The following is a 19,627-nucleotide window of genomic DNA, read 5'->3' on the forward strand; positions in this document are numbered from 1 at the left end:
CACCGATCCTTGAGGCACGCCGCTTGTCACAGGCTTCCATCCTGACAGACAGTTGTCCACCATGACCCTCTGCTGTTTATCCTCCAGCCATCTCTGAACCCATCTTACTATTTCTCTATTAATCCCTAGTGACTGAACCTTCCTAACTAACCTTTCATGTGGAACCTTATCAAAAGCTTTGTTAAAATACAGATAGACTACATCAACTGTCCTACCTTCATCCACCTTTCTCATCACTTCTTCGAAAAACTCAACAAGGTTCGTCAAACTTGACTTCCCCTTCACAAATCCATGCTGGGTTCTCCTGATCAATCCCTGTTTATCTAGATATTTATACACACCATTTCTAAGAATACCCTCCATAACTTTCCCTACCACCGAAGTCAAGCTTGCAGGTCTATAATTACTTGGCCGACTCCTCGTGCCTTTTTTAATTCCATCTGATGTCCATTTAAACCTACTGCCTCTTTTATATCTTTTGTAATTATGGTTTGTTAAGGGCATTATTTCACTTTTGTCCATATTAGCCTTATAACCAGATAAGTTACCATATTTTCTGAGTGTCTCCTGTAACTTTTCCAAGGAAGTTATATTCTGGATCTGACCAATATCATAGTACATCATCCACAAATAAACTAATTTTATGCTCATCTTGTCTGACCACAAAGCCCTTAATTTCGGGATCTCTAATAATTTCAGACAGAGGTTCAATTGTCATTATAAACAATGCTGGAGACAGAGGGCATCCTTGCCTACTCGATCTACTCAAAGAGGATTCTGTCTACATTTGACTCTTTGCCAGTGGACTGTGATATAATGCCTTAATCCAATTGATGAACCCCCTTCCTATACCAAATTTCTCCAATGTTTTAAACTAAAATGCCCATTCTAATCGGTAGAATGCCTTTTCTGCATCCAGAGAAACTGTTATACCTGGATTACACCCTGATTTTCCCATGTGTATTATATTAACAGTCTGGCTATAATGTCCCCTGCTCTTCCATTTCAAATTTCGGTAGATATTGCCCCAGACTGTTGGCTAACACCTTTGCCAACAATTTTGTAGTCAGCTTTAAGGCGAGAAATTGGCCTATATAATGATGTTTTTCATTGATCCTCTTTTCTTTTTGGGTAATACTGCAATTACTGCTCTTAAAAAAAATTCCAAAAATGTCTGCCTCCACAATTCGATCTAATACATCCATCAGTAATTGCACTAACATATCTTTATATTATTTATAGAACTCAAGTGGAAACCCATCCTCTCCCAGAGACCTGTTAGCTTCCAAAGTACTCAATGCTTTCTCAATCTCTTCCTTTGTAAAAGCGGCATCCAAGTCATTTCTATCATTTTCATTCAATCTAGAAAGTTCAACCCCTTCTAAGAACTTACATATTTTGTTTTTATCCCCTGGTATATCAGATTTATGAAGCTCAGTGTAGTATTGTCAAAAAGCATCATTTATTTCTCTCTGATTATATGTAACTACATTGGCAACCTTCTGTACTGCATTTTTCACCCTTGCTGACTCTTCCACCTTTAACCCCATGAACCCATTACCCCCAGTTCATATTTTCTGAGGGTCTCCTGTAACTTTTCCAAGGACCCTTCTGGATCTGACAAATATAATCGTAAATCACCCACAAATCTTAGTCTTAAATATTGTTTTTTCTACTCTGTACATTTGCAAGATATTATAACATATTTTTTTTGTTTTCCATTGTTCTATATTTATCCTGTTCACCTGTTCTTTGATTTTTTTATTTCTAGTTCCAATATCTCTTTCCAAATTATTTAATTCTGCATTATATTCCCTCTTCATAATTTTGGTAAATGAAATAATTTGACCTCTCAAAAGGTCCTTCATTGTATCCCATATTAAAAAGCTTTTATCCATTGATCCCAAATTTGTTTTACAAAAGATCTCATTTGTCACCTAATAAATTGTTTAAAATCCTCACGCTTTAACATTATGGGGTGTTATATATAAATACTTTAATGTTTCTACTCTATTGAAACAGTCAACGTAAGTGGTGAGTGATCAGAAAGTAGCCTCGATAAATATTCTGACTTCATCACCCTATCTTTTAGTCCAGCTGACAGTAAAAATAAATCAATTTTTGCAAGTGAATCATGTGCCCTTGAGTAGAAAGAATAGTCTCTCTCCTTTGGGTTAAGCTGGCTCCAACTATCATTCAAATTTAGATCCTTCATCTAAGACAGTCATTTTATCAGCTTCAGTCCTAGTTACTGCTCTTACAGATTTATCCAAAATCATAGGAACATAGGAAGTAGGAACAGGAGTAGGCCAAATATGGCCCATCGAGCCTGCTCCACCATTCAATACGATCATGGCTGATCTAATTTATGACCTAACTCCACCTACCTGCCTTCTCCCCATATCCCCTAATTCCTCTATCATGTAAAAATTTATCTAACCGAATTTTAAATATGTTTAATAAGGCAGCCTCAACCACTTCCCTGGTTAGAGAATTCCAAACATTCACTACTCTCAGGGAAAAACTATTTTTCCTCATCTCTGTCCTAAAGCTACTCCCCCAAATCTTGAGACTGTGTCCTCTCGTTTTAGTTTCCTCGGCCAGCTCAAAAAACCTTCCTACATCTATCCTATCCATACCCTTCATAATCCTATATGTTTCTAAAAGATCTCCTTTCATTTTGCTGAACTCGAGCGAATACAATCCAAGACGATTTAATCTTTCATCATGTCAACCCCTTCATCCCAGGGATCAACCTAGTAAACCTCCTCTGGACTGTCTCCAAAGCCAGTATATCCTTCCTCAAATATGGAGACCAGAACTGGACACAGTACTCCAGGTGCGGTCTCACCAGTACCTTATACAGTTGCAACATTACCTCCCTACCTCTGAATTCAATTCCTCTAGCGATGAAGGCCAACATTCCATTTGCCTTCTTAATAACCTGCTGCACCTGCAACCTAACATTTTGCGATTCATGCACAAGCACTCCCAAGTCTCTCTGCACAACAGCATGCTGTAGTTTTTCACCTTTTAAATAATATTCAGCTCTTTCATTTTTCTTGCCAAAGTGGATAACCTCACACTTACTAACATCGTACTCCATCTGTCAGACCTTTGCCCACTCATCCACCTTAACTATATCCCTCTGCAGATTCTCCACATCCTCATTACAATTTGCTCTTCCACTCAATTTGGTGTCATCCGCAAACTTGGCTACACCACATTTTTTCCCCTCCTCCAAGTCATCAATGTAAATGATGAACAGTTGTGGGCCTAACACTGACCCCTGTGGCATCCCACTTACCACTCTCTGCCAACCTGAAAAACTCCCATTTTTCCCGACTCTCTGCCTCCTGTCAGACAACCAATTTTCAATCCAGGCCAATATACTTGCCCGAACTCCACTTTCCTGTAACTTACTGATAAGTCTCTTGTGCGGCACCTTATCAAACGCTTTCTGGAAATCCAAATATACAACATTAACCTGTTCTCCTCTATCCACCGCACCCATTATATCCTCAAAGAATCCTAACAAGTTTGTCAAACAAGATCTTCCCTTTCTAAAACCATGCTGCGACTGCCTGATTGAACCCTTACGTTCCAAAATTTTCATTATTTCATCTTTAATGATGGCTTCAAGCATTTTTCCAACTACAGGCGTCAAGCTAATTGGCCGATAATTTCCAGTTTTCTGCCTACATCCCTTCTTAAAAAGTGGCGTAACATTTGCTGTCTTCCAGTCTGCCGGGACCTGTCCAGAAACCAAGGAATTTTGGTATATGACCACTAATGCATCAACTATAACTTCTGCCATTTCCTTCAAAATCCTTGGATGCATATCATCAGGACCAGGTGATTTGTCTTCCTTTAGTCCCATTAGTTTCTCCATCACTATTTCCTTTGTAACAACTATTTTATCAAGGCCCTCCCCAACATTCGCATCCTTAATTCCGCACTTGGGCATGCTGGACGTGTCTTCCACCGTGAAGACTGACACAAAATATTTGTTTAATGCCTCAGCCATTTCCTCATTTTTTGCTACCAGTTTTCCTTTCTCATCCTCCAAGGGTCCTATGTTAACTCTGGCCACCCTCTTCCGTTTTATATATTTATAAAATTTTTTGCTTTTTGTTTTTATATTTTGTGCCAATTTACTTTCATAATACTTTTTCCCAATTCTTATTACCCGCTTTGTAACCCCTTGTTGTCTCTTAAAGTTTTCCCAATCTTTGAGTTTCCCACTGCTCTTTGCAGCTTTGTACACCTGCACCTTCAATTTTATACTCTCCTTTATTTCCTTTGTTAACCACAGTTGATTTTTCCCTCTCTTGCTGCCCTTTTTCCTGACCGGAATATATTTTTGTTGAGCATTACAAAATAAAATCAGATCCAGACAAACACAAAATCTCCTCCTATCAAAATATTTTTTCTCCCCTCAGTAGGTTTCAAAAATAGATCCTTCATAAAGGTTTAGTCATCTTAGTTTGGTGCATAAATATTCATAACCATCCATGATTCTGAATAAATTTTACAATTTACCATCACATATCTACCTGATTGGTCTTTTGATACATTTTCCACAATGACCTGAACATTTTTATTTATTAAAATCGCAACCCCTCTTGGCTCAGAATTGAACAACGAAGGGAAAACCTGCCCCTCCCATTCACTTGTTATGTTCCACCTTAGCAAGATGTGTTTCCTCTAAAATGACATCTGCCTTTAACTTTTTCAAGTGAGCCAAAAGCTTTTTCCTCTAGATCATCCTGTTTAAACTTCAACGTCTTATCCATATTGATTTACAAACAAATATTGCACAGTAATAGAGTCACAATAAATAAGCAATCTCTTGATCTCTTCCCTTTTGAAAAAAAGTGCAAAGCCCCTGCTCTGACAACGACATAAACAAGAAACCCCGGAAGTCTGCGCAAAAAGCCCGTGGAATCCTCCAGGGATGAAGAATTCCATCCTAAAGCGCCATCTTTAAAACAAACTTCCCTCCTGATGCCAATACCCCCCTTAGACCGGAGTCTACACCCTGCTATTACGTTATCAACATTTCCCCAAGCTCTCTGTGAAGTATCAGTAAGAAAGATTAAAATTACCTAATAAATTTCAGAGGTCTCAAAAAATATCTTTACTTAGTTCACAAAAGTACAATCTTCATAAAGTTCTCTTCCAAAGAAACTTCTTAAAGTTCACAAACAAATTCTTCTGCCTCTTGCTTTCTTTTTAAAAACCACTTAGTGCCTTCCAACACCTCCACTTGTAAAATTTCTGGGTAAACCTTGAAGTACCTGAGATTCTTCACTGAAGCTGTCGTTTGACCTCGTCAAATTATTTTCTTTTCTGTACGACTGCTGGAAACCTTGGAAAAACATGAGCTCTTGTCCATCCCATTTCAATGGGGCATTATTCCTTTTAGAGTACTCAAATCCTGTTTGATCCAAATATTTTTTGAACATTACAATTGTCCCCTGCTCTACCATTTCCTCTGGCAACTCATTCCATATACCCTCTGTGTGAAGAAGGTACCTTTGAAATTACTTTTAAAAAATTTCCCATCTCATCTTAACTCCATGCCCTTTAGTTTTAGATTCCCCTATCCTGGGGAAAAAGGCTTTATCCTCTCTCAGCCTTTTCTCAGATAAAATACTCAATAAAATATCAATGTATGTTTTAAAAGAAACTTCAAAAAAATATGAACAGGATTGTTCACTGAGGCAAAAAACTCATGTCCAGAGGAAAATAAATTAAAAGTTAGGAGCAGGAAATGTATCATATTAAGAGCATACATTACCTAATATCTGGCTTTTTGGCAGCTTGGTGAGCAGTTCTTCTTGTTGTTGAATATGTCTCTTGAGCGATTCCTTCTCGTGCTCAAGCTGTTTACAGCTTTTCATCCAGAGCAGCAGTTTACTCTGAGCACAATCCTTCTCTCTTCTTAGTTTGCCAATAGATTTTTGCAATTCCTCCACCTAGGAAACAGATGCCTTTTAACATTTTCCAGAAAAATCAAACCTACTTCATATGTAATTTTAATAATAATTTAATATATAGGTGTGCGTCGCTCAACGTCTGACCAGATATACGATCGTGGTCTGAAAGGGTCATAATGGAGTTCAGTCAGAAATCCTGATCGGAGAATGCGAGGACAGGACGCAGTGGACATAACTGGAATTGAAAAAGAGGCAAGGGAAAAGGAAAATGCAGAAGGAGAAGAACAAGTGCAGAAAAGGTCAACTGCCAAGGGGTTTTAGCCAAATTCTCTGCAGACATCAACAGCTTGCTGAAGAGATGGACCCAAACACTGAACACTTTTCACTGATAGAGAGGAATGCTCATGCAGTGTTTGCTGCATATAAAGAAATTTATGATGATGTGCTCACGAGGAGGTGCATCAAACAAACCAACTGACTTTAATTGTACTCGTGCGCGTGCTTATATCTCCCAGTTCCCAATGACGTGTGCAACTCCCGGGTCAGAAATGATGTCAGGCCCAAGGGCTGGAACCGTGTTCTCTGCCCCCCGTGAGTCATCAGCTCTGTAACCCATTTTGCTTGCAAAGTGGCTCAGCCCGCCGCAGGACACCCCCCCGCCCCACCCCAGAACTGGTATTCAGAGGTAACGAGCCTTCTGACATTACACAATTTGAACATTTAGGTGGGTGATTCCTCCACCATGGGCACACTACTGTTACTGGTTGCTCTAAATGTGTGCCGGTTTGAGGCAGTCGACTGTGAAGGTTTCTTGCCTGCCCCCAATATTCAGGACACATATCATGTCATTGTGTTGAAGCACCTTATATAGATCTACGTATGGGCGCTGAAGTAGAGTTCAGTGCGTTCCTCTCCTCACAAAAACGTGGTGGCAGTCCTTCAGCTCTTTTGGGACACAGGAGGTAGTTAGACCATGTCGTGAGGTTGGGCTAAGGGCAAAGGTGCTGACTTTTTCCCGCAGGAGTGCTGTGGGTGAGTCGTCTTGTCTCAAGTTGCTGGCACAAACATGCCTGGGAGACTAAGTGGAGCCTAAAACACAAGTTCAGTGGAGAAGATGGCCAAATCCTCCTTCGGATCCGTGCATATCCCTAGTAGCACCCAAGACAACTAGTCTACCCAATTTCGGCCTTTGAGGAATGCCATTACGGCTCTTCAAATGGCAATGGAATCTCTCCACGATGTCATTGGACTGTGGGTGGTAGGCCGTGGTATGATTTAACTGGGTGCTGAGGATCTGAGCTAACGCAATCCATAATGCTGACATGAACTGCGCTCCCCTGTCCTAAGTTACATCAGCTGGTAATCCAAAACAAACTTCTCAGTTCGCCATGAGGTCCCTGATGCAGTACATCGTGGAGATATCCAAGAGCGGGACAGCCTCTGGCCATCTCGTGAACCTGTCAACCATCATGAACGGGTACTTTGCCCCTCTCAAAGGTGGCAGGAGTCCAATGATGTCCACGTGAACGTGGTCAAAACGCCTGTGTGTCGGAGGAAAGGACTGGAGAGGGGCTTTCAAATGTCTCTGTGCACAGTCAGACCTCCAAGATACACAAGTTCTGACCCAGTGGCCGACCTGTTTCAGCTGGCCATGCTGCATGAACTTGTTTGAGACGAACTGCGTGGTTGCTCAGGTGGATGGGTGCACCAGGCCATGAATTTCATCAAACACATAACGTCTCCAAGTGGCAGGTACAATAGGTCGAGGTTGGCCCATGGATACATCACAGAGAAGTGTAGCCCTGGAAGGTCTGAACCTCACGTCCTCCAGCTTGAGCCTAAAATGATAGTATGATAGGCCGATATCTCGTCATCCCACTGTTGCAAGAGCTGTGTAGTCAATCCCTGGAGACAAAGAATGGATTGAATGAATGGATGTCTGAGATAGTCCATCCGTCAAGAGATTGTTCTTGCCTGCAATGTGTCAAATGGAAGTAGTGTACTCCAAGATATAGGAGAGATAACTCTGTTGCTTTGCCACCCATGGGTCCGACACCTTGGCCAAGGTGAACATGAGGGGCTTGTGGTCTGTAACGATGGTGAAATCTTTTCTTTCCAGGATATATTGGAAATGGCGGATGGCAAGGTAAAGGGCCAGGAGCTCTTGGTTGAATGCACTGTATTTTTGTTCAGGGAGGGGGGACCGTTAAGTGTCTGCTGAACAAAGGTGAGTGGTTTCCATCGACCAACTGCTCTAGGATGCCACTGACAGCCGTGTTAGAGGCATTGATTGTGAAGGCCGTGGGCATGTTGACTTGTGGATGCACAAGCATGGTTGCATTAGCCAACAGGTCTTTGGCTCTTTTGAAAGCTGCTGTGGACTCCTCGTCCCACTTTAGATCTTTGAGCTGTCTGGACAGAATTTTGAAGAGGGGTTGCTTAATTCTGGGTGCAGTGGGTAAAAATCGATGGTAGAAATTCACTATGCCTACAAATTGCTGTACACCCTTCACCGTGGCTGGCTTGGAGAATTGGCATATGGCCTCCACTATGGACGGAGTGGCACTGTTCTGTGTCGGTCGATATGGTGACCAAGGAAGTTGATAGATGAAAGGCCAAACTGGCATTTAGCTGGATTGATAGCCATGCCATACTCGCTGAGCTGCTGGCAGAGTTGACACTGATATGTACTGTGCTCCTGATGAGAGCATCTGACAATGAGAATATCGTCCAGATAAATGAACATGAAATCCAGGCCATGGCCCACTGAATCTAAGCCTCTGGAAATTTTGCACCGCATTTTTTTATTTCAAATGGCATGCGTAGGAACTCAAACAGCCCGCATGGCGTGATGAATGCTGTCTTGGGAACTTAATTGGGATGCACTAGAATCTGATGGTATCCCCTAACCAGGTTGATCTTGGAGAAGATCTTAGCGCCATGGTTAGCGGTGAAATCCTGGATATGAGGAACGGGGTACTTGTCTGCAGTCGTGACATCGTTGAGCCAGTGATAATCTCCACAGTGTCTCCATCCCCCAGAAACTTTCGGTACCGTGTGTGGAGGGTTGGGGGGGGAGCGGAAATGCCCATGGACTGTCTGAGCGATTAACTCTCCTCATCTCTTTCATCTTCCAGAACTCCTCCTTGGCAAGCTGCAGCTTGTCAGGAGGCAGTCTACATGCCCGGGCACGTAGTGGTGATTCTTCCGTGGGAATATGGTGCAGGATGCTGTGCTCGTGTACAGCTGCAGATAACAGTGGGGTGAAAATGCTCGGAAATACCGCCAAGATTTTGGCATACTCATTCTGAGAAAAAGTCACCAAGTCCAGATGGGGTGCCAGCAGAGTGGCTGGCATAAGGCGAGCAATTCAGAAGTTTTGGAATTGACCAATTAACATCCTTTCAGGTCCACCAGGAAGCAGTGAGCTGGGAACTCTGCACCCAGCAAAGGTTGCAACACATTGGCCAACGTGAAGGTCCACTTAAAGCGACAGGAGCTGAAGTCAAGAGGGAAGGTCTGCACATCATATGTTTTAATATTGCTGTTGTTGGCAGCAGTCAAGCTTTCCAGTACAGTTGTCCCAGCTCGTGGGAGGCAAAATTCTGACTTCTGCCCCTGTGCCAAGCATGAAGCGCTGACTGCAACGTTGGTCCCACAAGTAAAGGAGGTTGTCTCAGTGGCCAGCCGTGTAGCCATGAGTGACAACAGGCCTGGGCGTATCCTCGGTGTGAGCAAAGTAGGCAGCAATGGCAGGCCGCAGAATCCCATCTCTGGGTAGTAGCACCACCGCTCTTTCCAGGGCCTTCGACTGCTGTAGCTGTCACCGCCCTCTTCTGTAGGGCAGGGAACAAGTGAGTGTCCTGCCATGACACAGCAATTTGGTTAACAATCACCCCGCCATGTCGCTTGGTGTGCCATAGGACGTCAGCGCAGGCCGCCAGCCTAAGGTGGGGGGAAGCCACCAAAATCTTTGTCTGCCAGGAGCAGGCAAATGTCCTCTGGCATCTGCTCCAGGAACATTTGTTCGAACAGCAGACAGAGTTTGTGGCCACCCATAAGTGACAGTATGTCGTTCATGAGGTTTGGTCGCCCAGGCCATCCAGGTGTAGCAGCTGAGCTGCCCATTCACAGCGGGAAAGCCCTAAAGTACGGATGAAGAGCACTTTAATGGCTTCATAACTGTCAATGGTAGGGGGTTTATGCAGGAAATCAACAATTTTTCCAACAGTCTCTTGGTCAAGTGAGCTGACCACATAGTAATACTTTGTGGTGTCTACAGTGATCTGCCTGTCATGGAACTTGGCCTCAGCCTGCTTGAAACAATGAGGTCCTAAAGGTAGGCAGTTTCAGTGAGACTACGCTTTGTACATTAGCCTCGTTCATCGTGGGGTCCAAAATTGCCGTTTGGGCCCATCAGTGTCACCAGTGTGGTTGTGAGGAGGTGCAGCAAACAAACCACACTAGCAGCCATGAGTGAGCTAAACCAACAGAAATGATGTCAACCCCAAGAGCTCTCTGCCCCCCCACTCCCCTCGTGAGTTCTCAGCTCAGTAACCAAGTTCGCTTGCAGAGTGGCTCAGCCCACCACAAAGAAAATAAAAAGCAAACTAGGCAAACATACTGGACATATTTAGAAGTCAGATGAAAAAAAATTGAAGGGTTAGAATGTAAAATTCTTCTCATCAGATAGTGCCATTAAACTCAATAAGACTGATGTAATTCTCTAATATCTACATATAAAACTAGCATTCCTACAAATAATATATTAGGATCTGAGAAAAATTATGGAGTACAAAACTAAAGAGCGTATCTATTGTGAGGAAAGTAATCTGTGAACAGTGTATATAATATCCCTTTTGCTTTTTGTGCATTGAAAAGCATAAAATATTGTATTGTAATTGTAGAATTTGTTTTATCATTCCAGCTATTTTCTCTTGGAATGTCTACAAATCAGCTTCATGCTACCAAAATAAATGCAGTATTTATACATAGATGGGAAAGTCTAATCAAAATTGGATTTTGGTGAACTTATGGAAATGGACCACATAAAAGAAGTGATATCTGATAAAAGCAAAACAAGCATTTATTTAAAAAAATACTATTAATCAAATTTCAGAACAATAAAATGTTCCAATTGTAATTAAGACTCAGGTGAGCTTGCCAACATTGTGCCAGAGCTAGTTCCCTCACCTAAACGCTAAGAAAGCATTCTTAAAAGACAGGAACAAAAGCATTTTTCAATGTTAAATTTGTTTTAGGGAAAGAGTTCAATCACACCCAAGAAAAAAAAAAAAAAGAGGGCACTGACAGAGCTGCTGCAACGGCTGCATTAGGGCTGGTATGTCCAGGATAGTGGGGAGCAGAGACACAGCACTTCTCTGAAGGGTTCACCGCCTGGTCCTAATGCCAGAGACTCAATACAGGATTTAAATGGCTTGTTAAGGAGACAACATTGTTTTTTGTTAGTAAAATCCTGCAACAACAGAGGCCAGTGCCCAAGATTACGATGCCTGTGTTTGGCAGCAGCCATGAAGGGTTGCAGACATTGGAAAGAAGTGGACCAGTGCTAGGTAGCAGAAACAGAAAAAACACCTCCTGTTGAGAAGATGAAGCATAGGAGACGACTCAACAGGGAAGGTGAGTGCAGTGGACCAGTGAAGGGCTCAGCGGCCGAGGAACCCAGATGGACTGAGGGCAACTTTCGGTTGGGAGATCTGCACGGGCTGTGGTCAGCTGGAGACTGGCTCATGGGAACCAAGTATCGGAGCTGGACAAGAAGGGCTTCCAAAGATCATCGGGTGCTGAAGGCTTCCTGATCACATTGGAGGTTGGATTAGGAGCTCAGGTGAAAGTGAATCAAACAAAGATCTGCTAGGTTTCAGAGGCTCCGGGAGCATTGGAGGTGAATCCATGGACACTTGGTAACTCTAAAGGGACTCTCTTTACTTCTTTTTCTTTCTTACTCTTAGGGGCGCAGGGTGGCACTAATTGTGACTCTTTGCTTTACAGCACACAGAACCCAATTTCCTGTAAAATTATATGTTCTGAACTAATACATAACAATAAAGGATTCTTGAATCTTGAAAATCTTAAATTCAACTATATTTTGAACCAAACGAGTTATACAACAAAATCTAGTTTTGATGAAACAAACACTGTAGCTGCTGGAATCTTGATTAAAGGATGAGAAGCAGGAGAAACCCAGGTCAGGCTGCCTCCATAAGCAGAAATGGTCAGTGAACATTGTAGGATGGGAACCTTTATGGTAACTAAAGTTGGAAGGGTGGTATCAAGTGTAACAAGGGTTTGTGGGGGGGAAAGATGCTTTGATGACTTTGTTTTTGCAAAATGGCTTTCATGTTTATCCAAGTAAAAGTTACTTCAGTCTGAAAATAATTCATCCTCTCATGCACAAACATTATTGGATTTGGAGTTGTGGATATTTCCTATATCCTGAAGAATCTTCATTGCTATTAGAAAACCTATCAATTTGTTTTATTTTGCCCGATGTTGGTGTTCCTTGATTCGGAGAAATAACTTACCTTCTCCTGCACATCTTTAATCTTAGTTTGGTGTTCCACTTGAATACAACTTAGGCTCTGTTTATACTCTTCATTTTGTTTCTTCAGCATATCAGTGGCTTGCAATTCATTCTGTATGCATCCAAGATCCTTTTCCAACTTGTAATTTTCTGACTGAGCGAATTTTAGCTGTGTCTAGAAAATGAAAATAATTTTTTAAGAATAGAAACAAGTACATATGAAGGATTTGAACTAATAATTGTTACATGGTACCTAACCATTATCATAGTCAATATTTTAATTGACTTTATAAAACTAAAAAGATTTTTCTCCTTCATCCATAATAGTAGAAAAAAATGTTTGTTCTATTCAGGATAGTATCATAATTCATTTCCTATTACCTGAAAAATAGGACTCTGCTAACTTACTGTAAATGACCGTCTCTTTTACATTCACTTGATTTTTCCCTCATTCTGGAGAACATTTATGTACATTTTTAAAATGGCTGCAGTAAAAATATAAAAAAATATTCACATCTTTTTGTAGATGTATTAATAGTAAAAAACAATTATCTTTATAAATTGTCAAATTGTTCCAATTTTCTTATGCTGGACCTTAAAACTTTCTGCTTGATTTCTGAACTCTTCGAGCTGCGCTGAGATTGAATTCTTCTCTTTATCAAGGTCTTGTTGGAGTTTCAGAAGTTCTTCATCGGCAAAGGACAAATCACTCTGCAGCTTATTATTGTTCTCAGTTAGTTCATTGACCTAAAAAGACAATATTTATGGTTGAATATTACAATGAAATGCTATAATATTTAGTTACTTCCCCATACATTTTCATAGCATAAATATAATGAATCTGCACAAAAGATTCACTTGGAAGCGATAGCCTGTAAATGGATTTATAGAGTTCATTTATGATATAATGGAACATATTCCTACTTCATTTATGTACAAGTACTTGTAGATAATTTCTTAATCTCATCTAGGGTATACAGAAAAAAACAAGATAAACAGATCACAAAGTTAAGAGAATTCCCTCTGGTAACTAGCTTCAAAATAAGATTGGCTACAAATATCCCAATGTATTTATCTGCTCCCTCCTGCTGCCTGGAAATGTCATCTTCTCGTTCCCCCTCCACCCCTTGTTCCCTCACCAAAGTCGGCGAGACAGAGGACCAGGAGGGCAGCGAGGAACTGGAAAGAGCAGGAATGGACTTACAAGGTGAAGGTAGACCAGCCTGAAGAACGTGGAAGCCCAGTGGGGGCAAGGAGAGTTGGAGTCCACCAAGTGGCTGGGGCTAGAGGACAAAGGGACCTGGGTGCTGAGCTCCAAAGCTCAGGAGGAAGGAGAAGCAAGCCAGCGTCGAGGCAAAGGTGGTGTCAGAGGGAGATCAATCGAGGGGACACCGGGGAGTGGCTGAGTCCAAGCAGCAGCAAGAGCTGGGCCTGAGGGAAGACCCCCCCAGGGCTGACGGACCGGCTAACAGAACCCAGTGCAGAGAAACCAGATGATCGGAAGCAGCCAAGTTTGAAGGAGGCAGACAAGGGTGCGGCAGAGCCAGATGGGGTGAGCCTCGGGCTGCTGAGGATTGGACATGGAGAAACAGAGCCGGGGAGTCCACTGGATGAAAGAGGGAAGTGAAGAGCTGGGCTCAGAGTGCCAGAGGGGCAGCTCTAGGTAAAAGAGCTGGAAGAAGGAGCTTCCTGTTTTATTAACACAAACCTCTGTTTTAATGCACAACAATGGCTATCTTATGGTTACCCATAATTCTCCATGCAGCTGGAACCACTTTGCGCTTTCCTGGCGCTGGCACTGACAGAACGGTTCCAGCAGTGTGGGGGAATAATGGGTAACGAAGTCACTCATTGCTCCCGTGTTGAGCCGCCGCAGGGTGCTTGAGTGGCCCCGAAACGGCCCACTGAAGTGCTGGAGCGGCGCTCTGGTGAGCTCTGGCAGCACTGAACCCTTGGAAGTAACTTTTATCAGAGATGGGGGGGGGGGGAGGAGAAAAAACACAATTTCAGTGCTTGCCATATGCCATTTTCCCTTCTCGGCACGCATGTTTGACGTCATAGTCATAGCTACTGCACCACTTGCCCCACTTCCTTCAGTTCTGGAAGTCATCTCCCAACTCAGGTCTACATAAAGGGACCACAGGATCCGCCTTATAGGTCATCAGCATAAAATGTAAAATCACCTTTTGTTTTTAAAAAAAAAAGGTGACTATAATGCAGGGTTTCACGATGAAAAGGCCTTGTGACCCCCCACTATCTGTGCATAAATCCCCCTCTCTACGTGAGAGCCCCCTCTCTTTGTGTGAGGCTCACCCTCTCTTTGTGTGATATTTCCCCTCTCACTGCTGTCTGTTTTGAAGTTAGTTATTTTGTTTTCATTGTGTTTTCTCATTTTTGACATTTATTGTTTTTTTTATTGTGCCATTTTAGTGACTAACTCTTGATTTTTGGTGCATTTCCAGATTTGCATGTTGCCTTCCCTGACCTGAAATGCATCATCGTATTCATTCCATGTATTTATTAAATAATTAAATCTATTCCCTAACATCGAACTACTCGAGATGGCAGAGGCCAACAGCATCGAGTCCACGCTGCTGAAGATCCAGCTGCGCTGGGTGGGTCACGTCTCCAGAATGGAGGACCATCGCCTTCCCAAGATCGTGTTATATGGCGAGCTCTCCACTGGCCACCGTGACAGAGGTGCACCAAAGAAGAGGTACAAGGACTGCCTAAAGAAATCTCTTGGTGCCTGCCACATTGACCACCGCCCGTGGGCTGATATCGCCTCAAACCGTGCATCTTGGCGCCTCACAGTTCGGCGGGCAGCAACCTCCTTTGAAGAAGACCGCAGAGCCCACCTCACTGACAAAAGGCAAAGGAGGAAAAACCCAACACCCAACCCCAACCAACCAATTTTCCCCTGCAACCGCTGCAACTGTGTCTGCCTGTCCCGCATCGGACTTGTCAGCCACAAACGAGCCTGCAGCTGACGTGGACATTTACCCCCTCTATAAATCTTTGTCTGCGAAGCCAAGCCAAAGAAGAAGAAATCTATTTATTTATTTAAAAATCAGAGGCTCAATATTGTGAACTGTTCTGTAAATCTAAAACCTATGGCAGCTCCAATGCATCTATCACTCTATAGCCATTGATTTTTATACTTTTGAGAGAGCAATATTCCCAACAGTAACATTATTATGTAATTGCTACTTATTGATACTGAAGCAAGGTTAGGTGTAGCATTTGTTCAGTTAATGGGTTATTTCTTTAAGGTGAATATACAAATCATTTACGTCAAAAAAAATTAACCACAGAATTAGTTAATCAATACCCCAAATATGGTTTGTAAACAACAAATTACCCCAGCTCTTCAACAACTTAATAAAATAAAAACAAGTCAGATAAAAACACTAAAATAAATATTTGCATTATTACTCAACCATAACATTATTATTGAGTTTCAACATATCAATAAGGAGTGAAACTTATTATTTATTACTCAAAGATACCCAGAAGATTTCAAGAATTTTTTAAAAATTATCACACTCAAGAGTGAAAGGCTGGGAATGGTTTAAAGGAGTAAAGATAAGGTAACTGCATTGTGCCTAATCATCTGCCATGCTAACGATCACATAAAATACAGAAGATAGAAAAAAAAGTTGTTTTAACCAACAAAGAGAGAACACAGACCTTATTCTTTCTAAATATTTTTAAAGTGAATTTAGCCAAGTTTAATAAATTTGGATTTAGCTCCACAGATCAATCACCTAGAACATGGAGTATGAAATAGTTTTGAAGTTACTGTACCTGATGAAGCAGTTCAGAAGTCTGCAACTGAGCAACCTGTAGTTCTTTCTGCAGTTGCTTTTCCAAAGTTTCCTTTGTAATCAGCATTGTGTTATGCTTAGCTGATAGTTCACAAGCTGCCTGCTGAGATTCAGCTGCAGCCTTCTGCAAGTTCTGGCTTTCTTTCTTCAAGTTTTCCAACTCAATCTGTAAATTACACACGTCTATTGAGTCATTTTGTTTCAGTTTCTCCAGATCTACAATTTGTTTCTGAAGCTTCTCCTTCTCTTTTATGTGCTCATCCAACTTCTGGCGAACTACTTGAAGATCTTTATTTAGCAATGCATTTGCAGATTGGAGACCCACAATTGAGCCAGCAGCATCCTGAACCCGGTTGGATAGCTGGAGCTTTTCACACTCCAAACATGAATTTTGATTGAGGTAATTTTTCTCATTTTCTCTAAGTGTTTCCAATTCCTCATGGCAAATTTTCACCTTTTCATTTAAGTGACTAATTTGGGTCTGTAATTCATTAATAGAACCGTCATAAGCTTCTGCCGTTTTGAGATTTTCCATCTTGGCTGCTTCTGATGCTAACAAATTTGAGCAATGATTTTCTAGTTGCTCCTGATGTTGCTGTAGTTGCTTTTCTAGATCTTGTTTCTCAGTGGACAATGTGTTAAGGTCTACAACCAATACCTCTAGTTTCTCAGTAATAGTTTTCTTCTCTTCCTCCAATTCTTCAACCTGTTCCTTTGCAGCTTCGGCTTGCAATACCAAGTCTTCCATGCTTTCCTCAGAAGCTTGAAGCTCCCGTTCAAGTGCCTCAATCTTATCTTGAAGGGAATCTGCTTTTCGATCTCTTTCTTTAAGCTTTTCTGCCATGCCGTGGGTTTTCTTCTGATCTGCCTCAAGACGTACTTTCAGCTTCTCAGTAGCCTGCCGCATTGCCACTACCTCTGCCGTGGTGGAGTTTAACCTTGCTGCAACTTCCCTTTTTTCCAGCAAAGACGACTCCAAAGAATGGTGTAGTTTAACCTTTTCAAGCTCTAATACTTCAATCTTATTTTGCAAATCTTCAGTCTGCTCTCGCATGGATATGTTTTCTTCCTTCAGCTGATTCAATTGCTTTCTGAGTTCCCCCTCTCCTTCTGTGGCCAACTCAGCACCCTTTTCCATATACTGGAGTTGTTGGATCAAGTCTTCCTTTTCTGTTGACACTTGCTCCATTTGTTCTGCAACAGCTTGTAGCTTGCTGGTTAATTTTGTTATTTCTTCTTCAAGCACTCCATTTGTATTGGCATTGTAGATTTTCTCTGCTTCAAATTCTTGCACTTTTGTCTTTAAACTTTCATTGGTTTGCCTCAGTTTTTCATTTGTTTCAACTAAAGTGTCAAGATCCTTAATTAACACGTTATTTTTTGCTTCGAGTTCAGTCAACTTTTCTGCTTGCACATGGATAGCTTGTTGAACTGATTCATGTTCCTTTTCCAAAATATGCTTCTTCATCTGAAGTTTCTCCAGGTCAATTTCCATTTCCAGAATATGATTTTCCAGGTTAGTTTTATTTGACCTTGTTCGTTTCAGTTCCATTTCAAGTTGAAGGAATTGTTCTTTCTTGTCCCCTTTATCCATCTCTAGACTCTCTAAGATCCTGGCCATTTCAAAAACTTTACCTTTATCAACCTTCAACTGCATTGTCACATCACTAAGCTCTTCTTCGAGTTTTTGTGCTTTGCTGGAAAGGATCTGGTTTTCAAGAGCAGAGGATTGCAGTTCATTAGATAAACTGTGGTTCTCCTCTTCAAGCAATAACACTTTCTTTTCTAATGGGCCAAGGGGCAAATCAGTCTTTTCTTGACTTTGCACTTTATGATCAGGTATCGTATCAACTGGAACATTAACAAATTCTAATTTATCTGTGGTTATATTTATCTCTTTTTGTTGGGCTGAACTGGTATTTGTCAGCTGAAAAACATAAGTAATTGTAATTAGCAAAAACAAACTGAATCCCTTCAGAATCCCATATACATGCCCTACTTACATACCCTATAATTTGCTCTTTATGTTTAACCAAACCTGGCATTTACAATACCACAATAAATGGCAATGCAAGCAATAAAGAACAACTATATTCCAAAACAGGAAGAGAAATACAAGAGGTGCAATGCGCTGGAATCTTGAGCAAACAAAGAATTGCTGGAGGAACTCAGCAGGCCAGAGAGCATAGATGGGTAGAAATGGTCAGTCAATGTTTCAGGTGTGAACCCTTTATCAGATGAAATAGGTGAAATTAAACATACAAAGGGAGAGAGAGAAGCTGGGGGAGGGGCCCAGAGATGACAGAGCAGAAGGTTTGAGAGGTGGAGACAGGTAGACAGAGGTTCAAGAGGAACAAAACATGGCTTTTGTAGCAAGCCCTGATAAGAATGTAGTCATGAGCCACAGAGTAGCATGAGAGAGCTTCACAGAACTCCCTTTGGAGAGAAAACTTCTTCCAAATAGGCATCCTTGAGAATTCACAGAGAAGCAATAACCCTGCCTCTAAAGCTCTCCAAGGTGGAGAATTCTACAGAATCATGACTATTTAAGGAAAGAATTTCCTCATCCCTATCCAAAATGGGTGACCCATAATCTGAAGCTCTCAACTCCTTGCTCTTAATAACCCCACTTGGGAAAACATTCATTCACTCATCATCCAACCTGGAAAACCTTACAGAATCTTCAATAGGATCTCCTCTCATTTCTCTGCTGTCTTTAAGCATAAGCCAATCACCATTTTCTCTGGACATCAATTCCTTAAACCCAGGAATCGCTTTAATGAACCTTTCCTGCTCTACTTCGTACATCCTTCCTCAGATTTATAGACTCAAACGGGGCACAATACTGCAAGTAAGATCTTACCAGCACACTGCAAAGTTGTATCAAAACTTTTCTCATTCTACATTCCATGCCCCCTGCAAATAAAGTCCTTCCCAATTACTTGTAGCTGGGTGCTAGTATTTTCTTTCATCTAATAAGTACTTTATATCATAAAGTATATACCATAACATTTTTTTAGTCTAATTTCATTTAAACATTTTGATTTTTCAATCTTCATTCCAAAGTGGATAACTACACATTTTCCCCATCTGCCAACTTGCTCATTCATGCAAGGTATGTATGTCACTTGGCAACTCTTTGTGTTCTCCTTAGAATACGACAATTTACTTATTTATATATTGTCAGCAAATTACTCAATTGCTTCATTTGACATTTTTTCTCCATATCTGCAAAATTGAGAGTGAACGAAAAGTTGACAATATTTATATTTCTGCAGTTTCGTAGCATCCATAGATTTTTTTTTAAAAAAAAC

General features: G+C 41.4%; 1 protein-coding gene across 2 annotated transcripts in view; it reads right to left on the reverse strand.

Moving 5' to 3' along the window:
• The window catches only part of cenpf (centromere protein F), an 87,616-nt gene that overhangs the window by 11,738 nt on the left and 56,251 nt on the right, over positions 1-19,627 (reverse strand). The window contains exons 13-16 of one of the 2 annotated variants that reach the window (XM_069931294.1): positions 16,294-18,240; positions 13,081-13,233; positions 12,488-12,661; positions 5,804-5,981 (exon numbers count right to left, since the gene is read on the reverse strand). In XM_069931294.1, the coding sequence (XP_069787395.1) occupies positions 5,804-5,981; positions 12,488-12,661; positions 13,081-13,233; positions 16,294-18,240 (2,452 nt within the window). Of the gene's footprint in view, positions 1-5,803; positions 5,982-12,487; positions 12,662-12,894; positions 12,972-13,080; positions 13,234-16,293; positions 18,241-19,627 lie in introns of those variants that run through there. The other variant, XR_011355705.1, reaches the window with a different exon arrangement.

Source organism: Narcine bancroftii, chromosome 4, assembly GCF_036971445.1.
Source record: "Narcine bancroftii isolate sNarBan1 chromosome 4, sNarBan1.hap1, whole genome shotgun sequence".
NCBI classification, from domain to species: Eukaryota; Metazoa; Chordata; class Chondrichthyes; order Torpediniformes; family Narcinidae; genus Narcine; species Narcine bancroftii.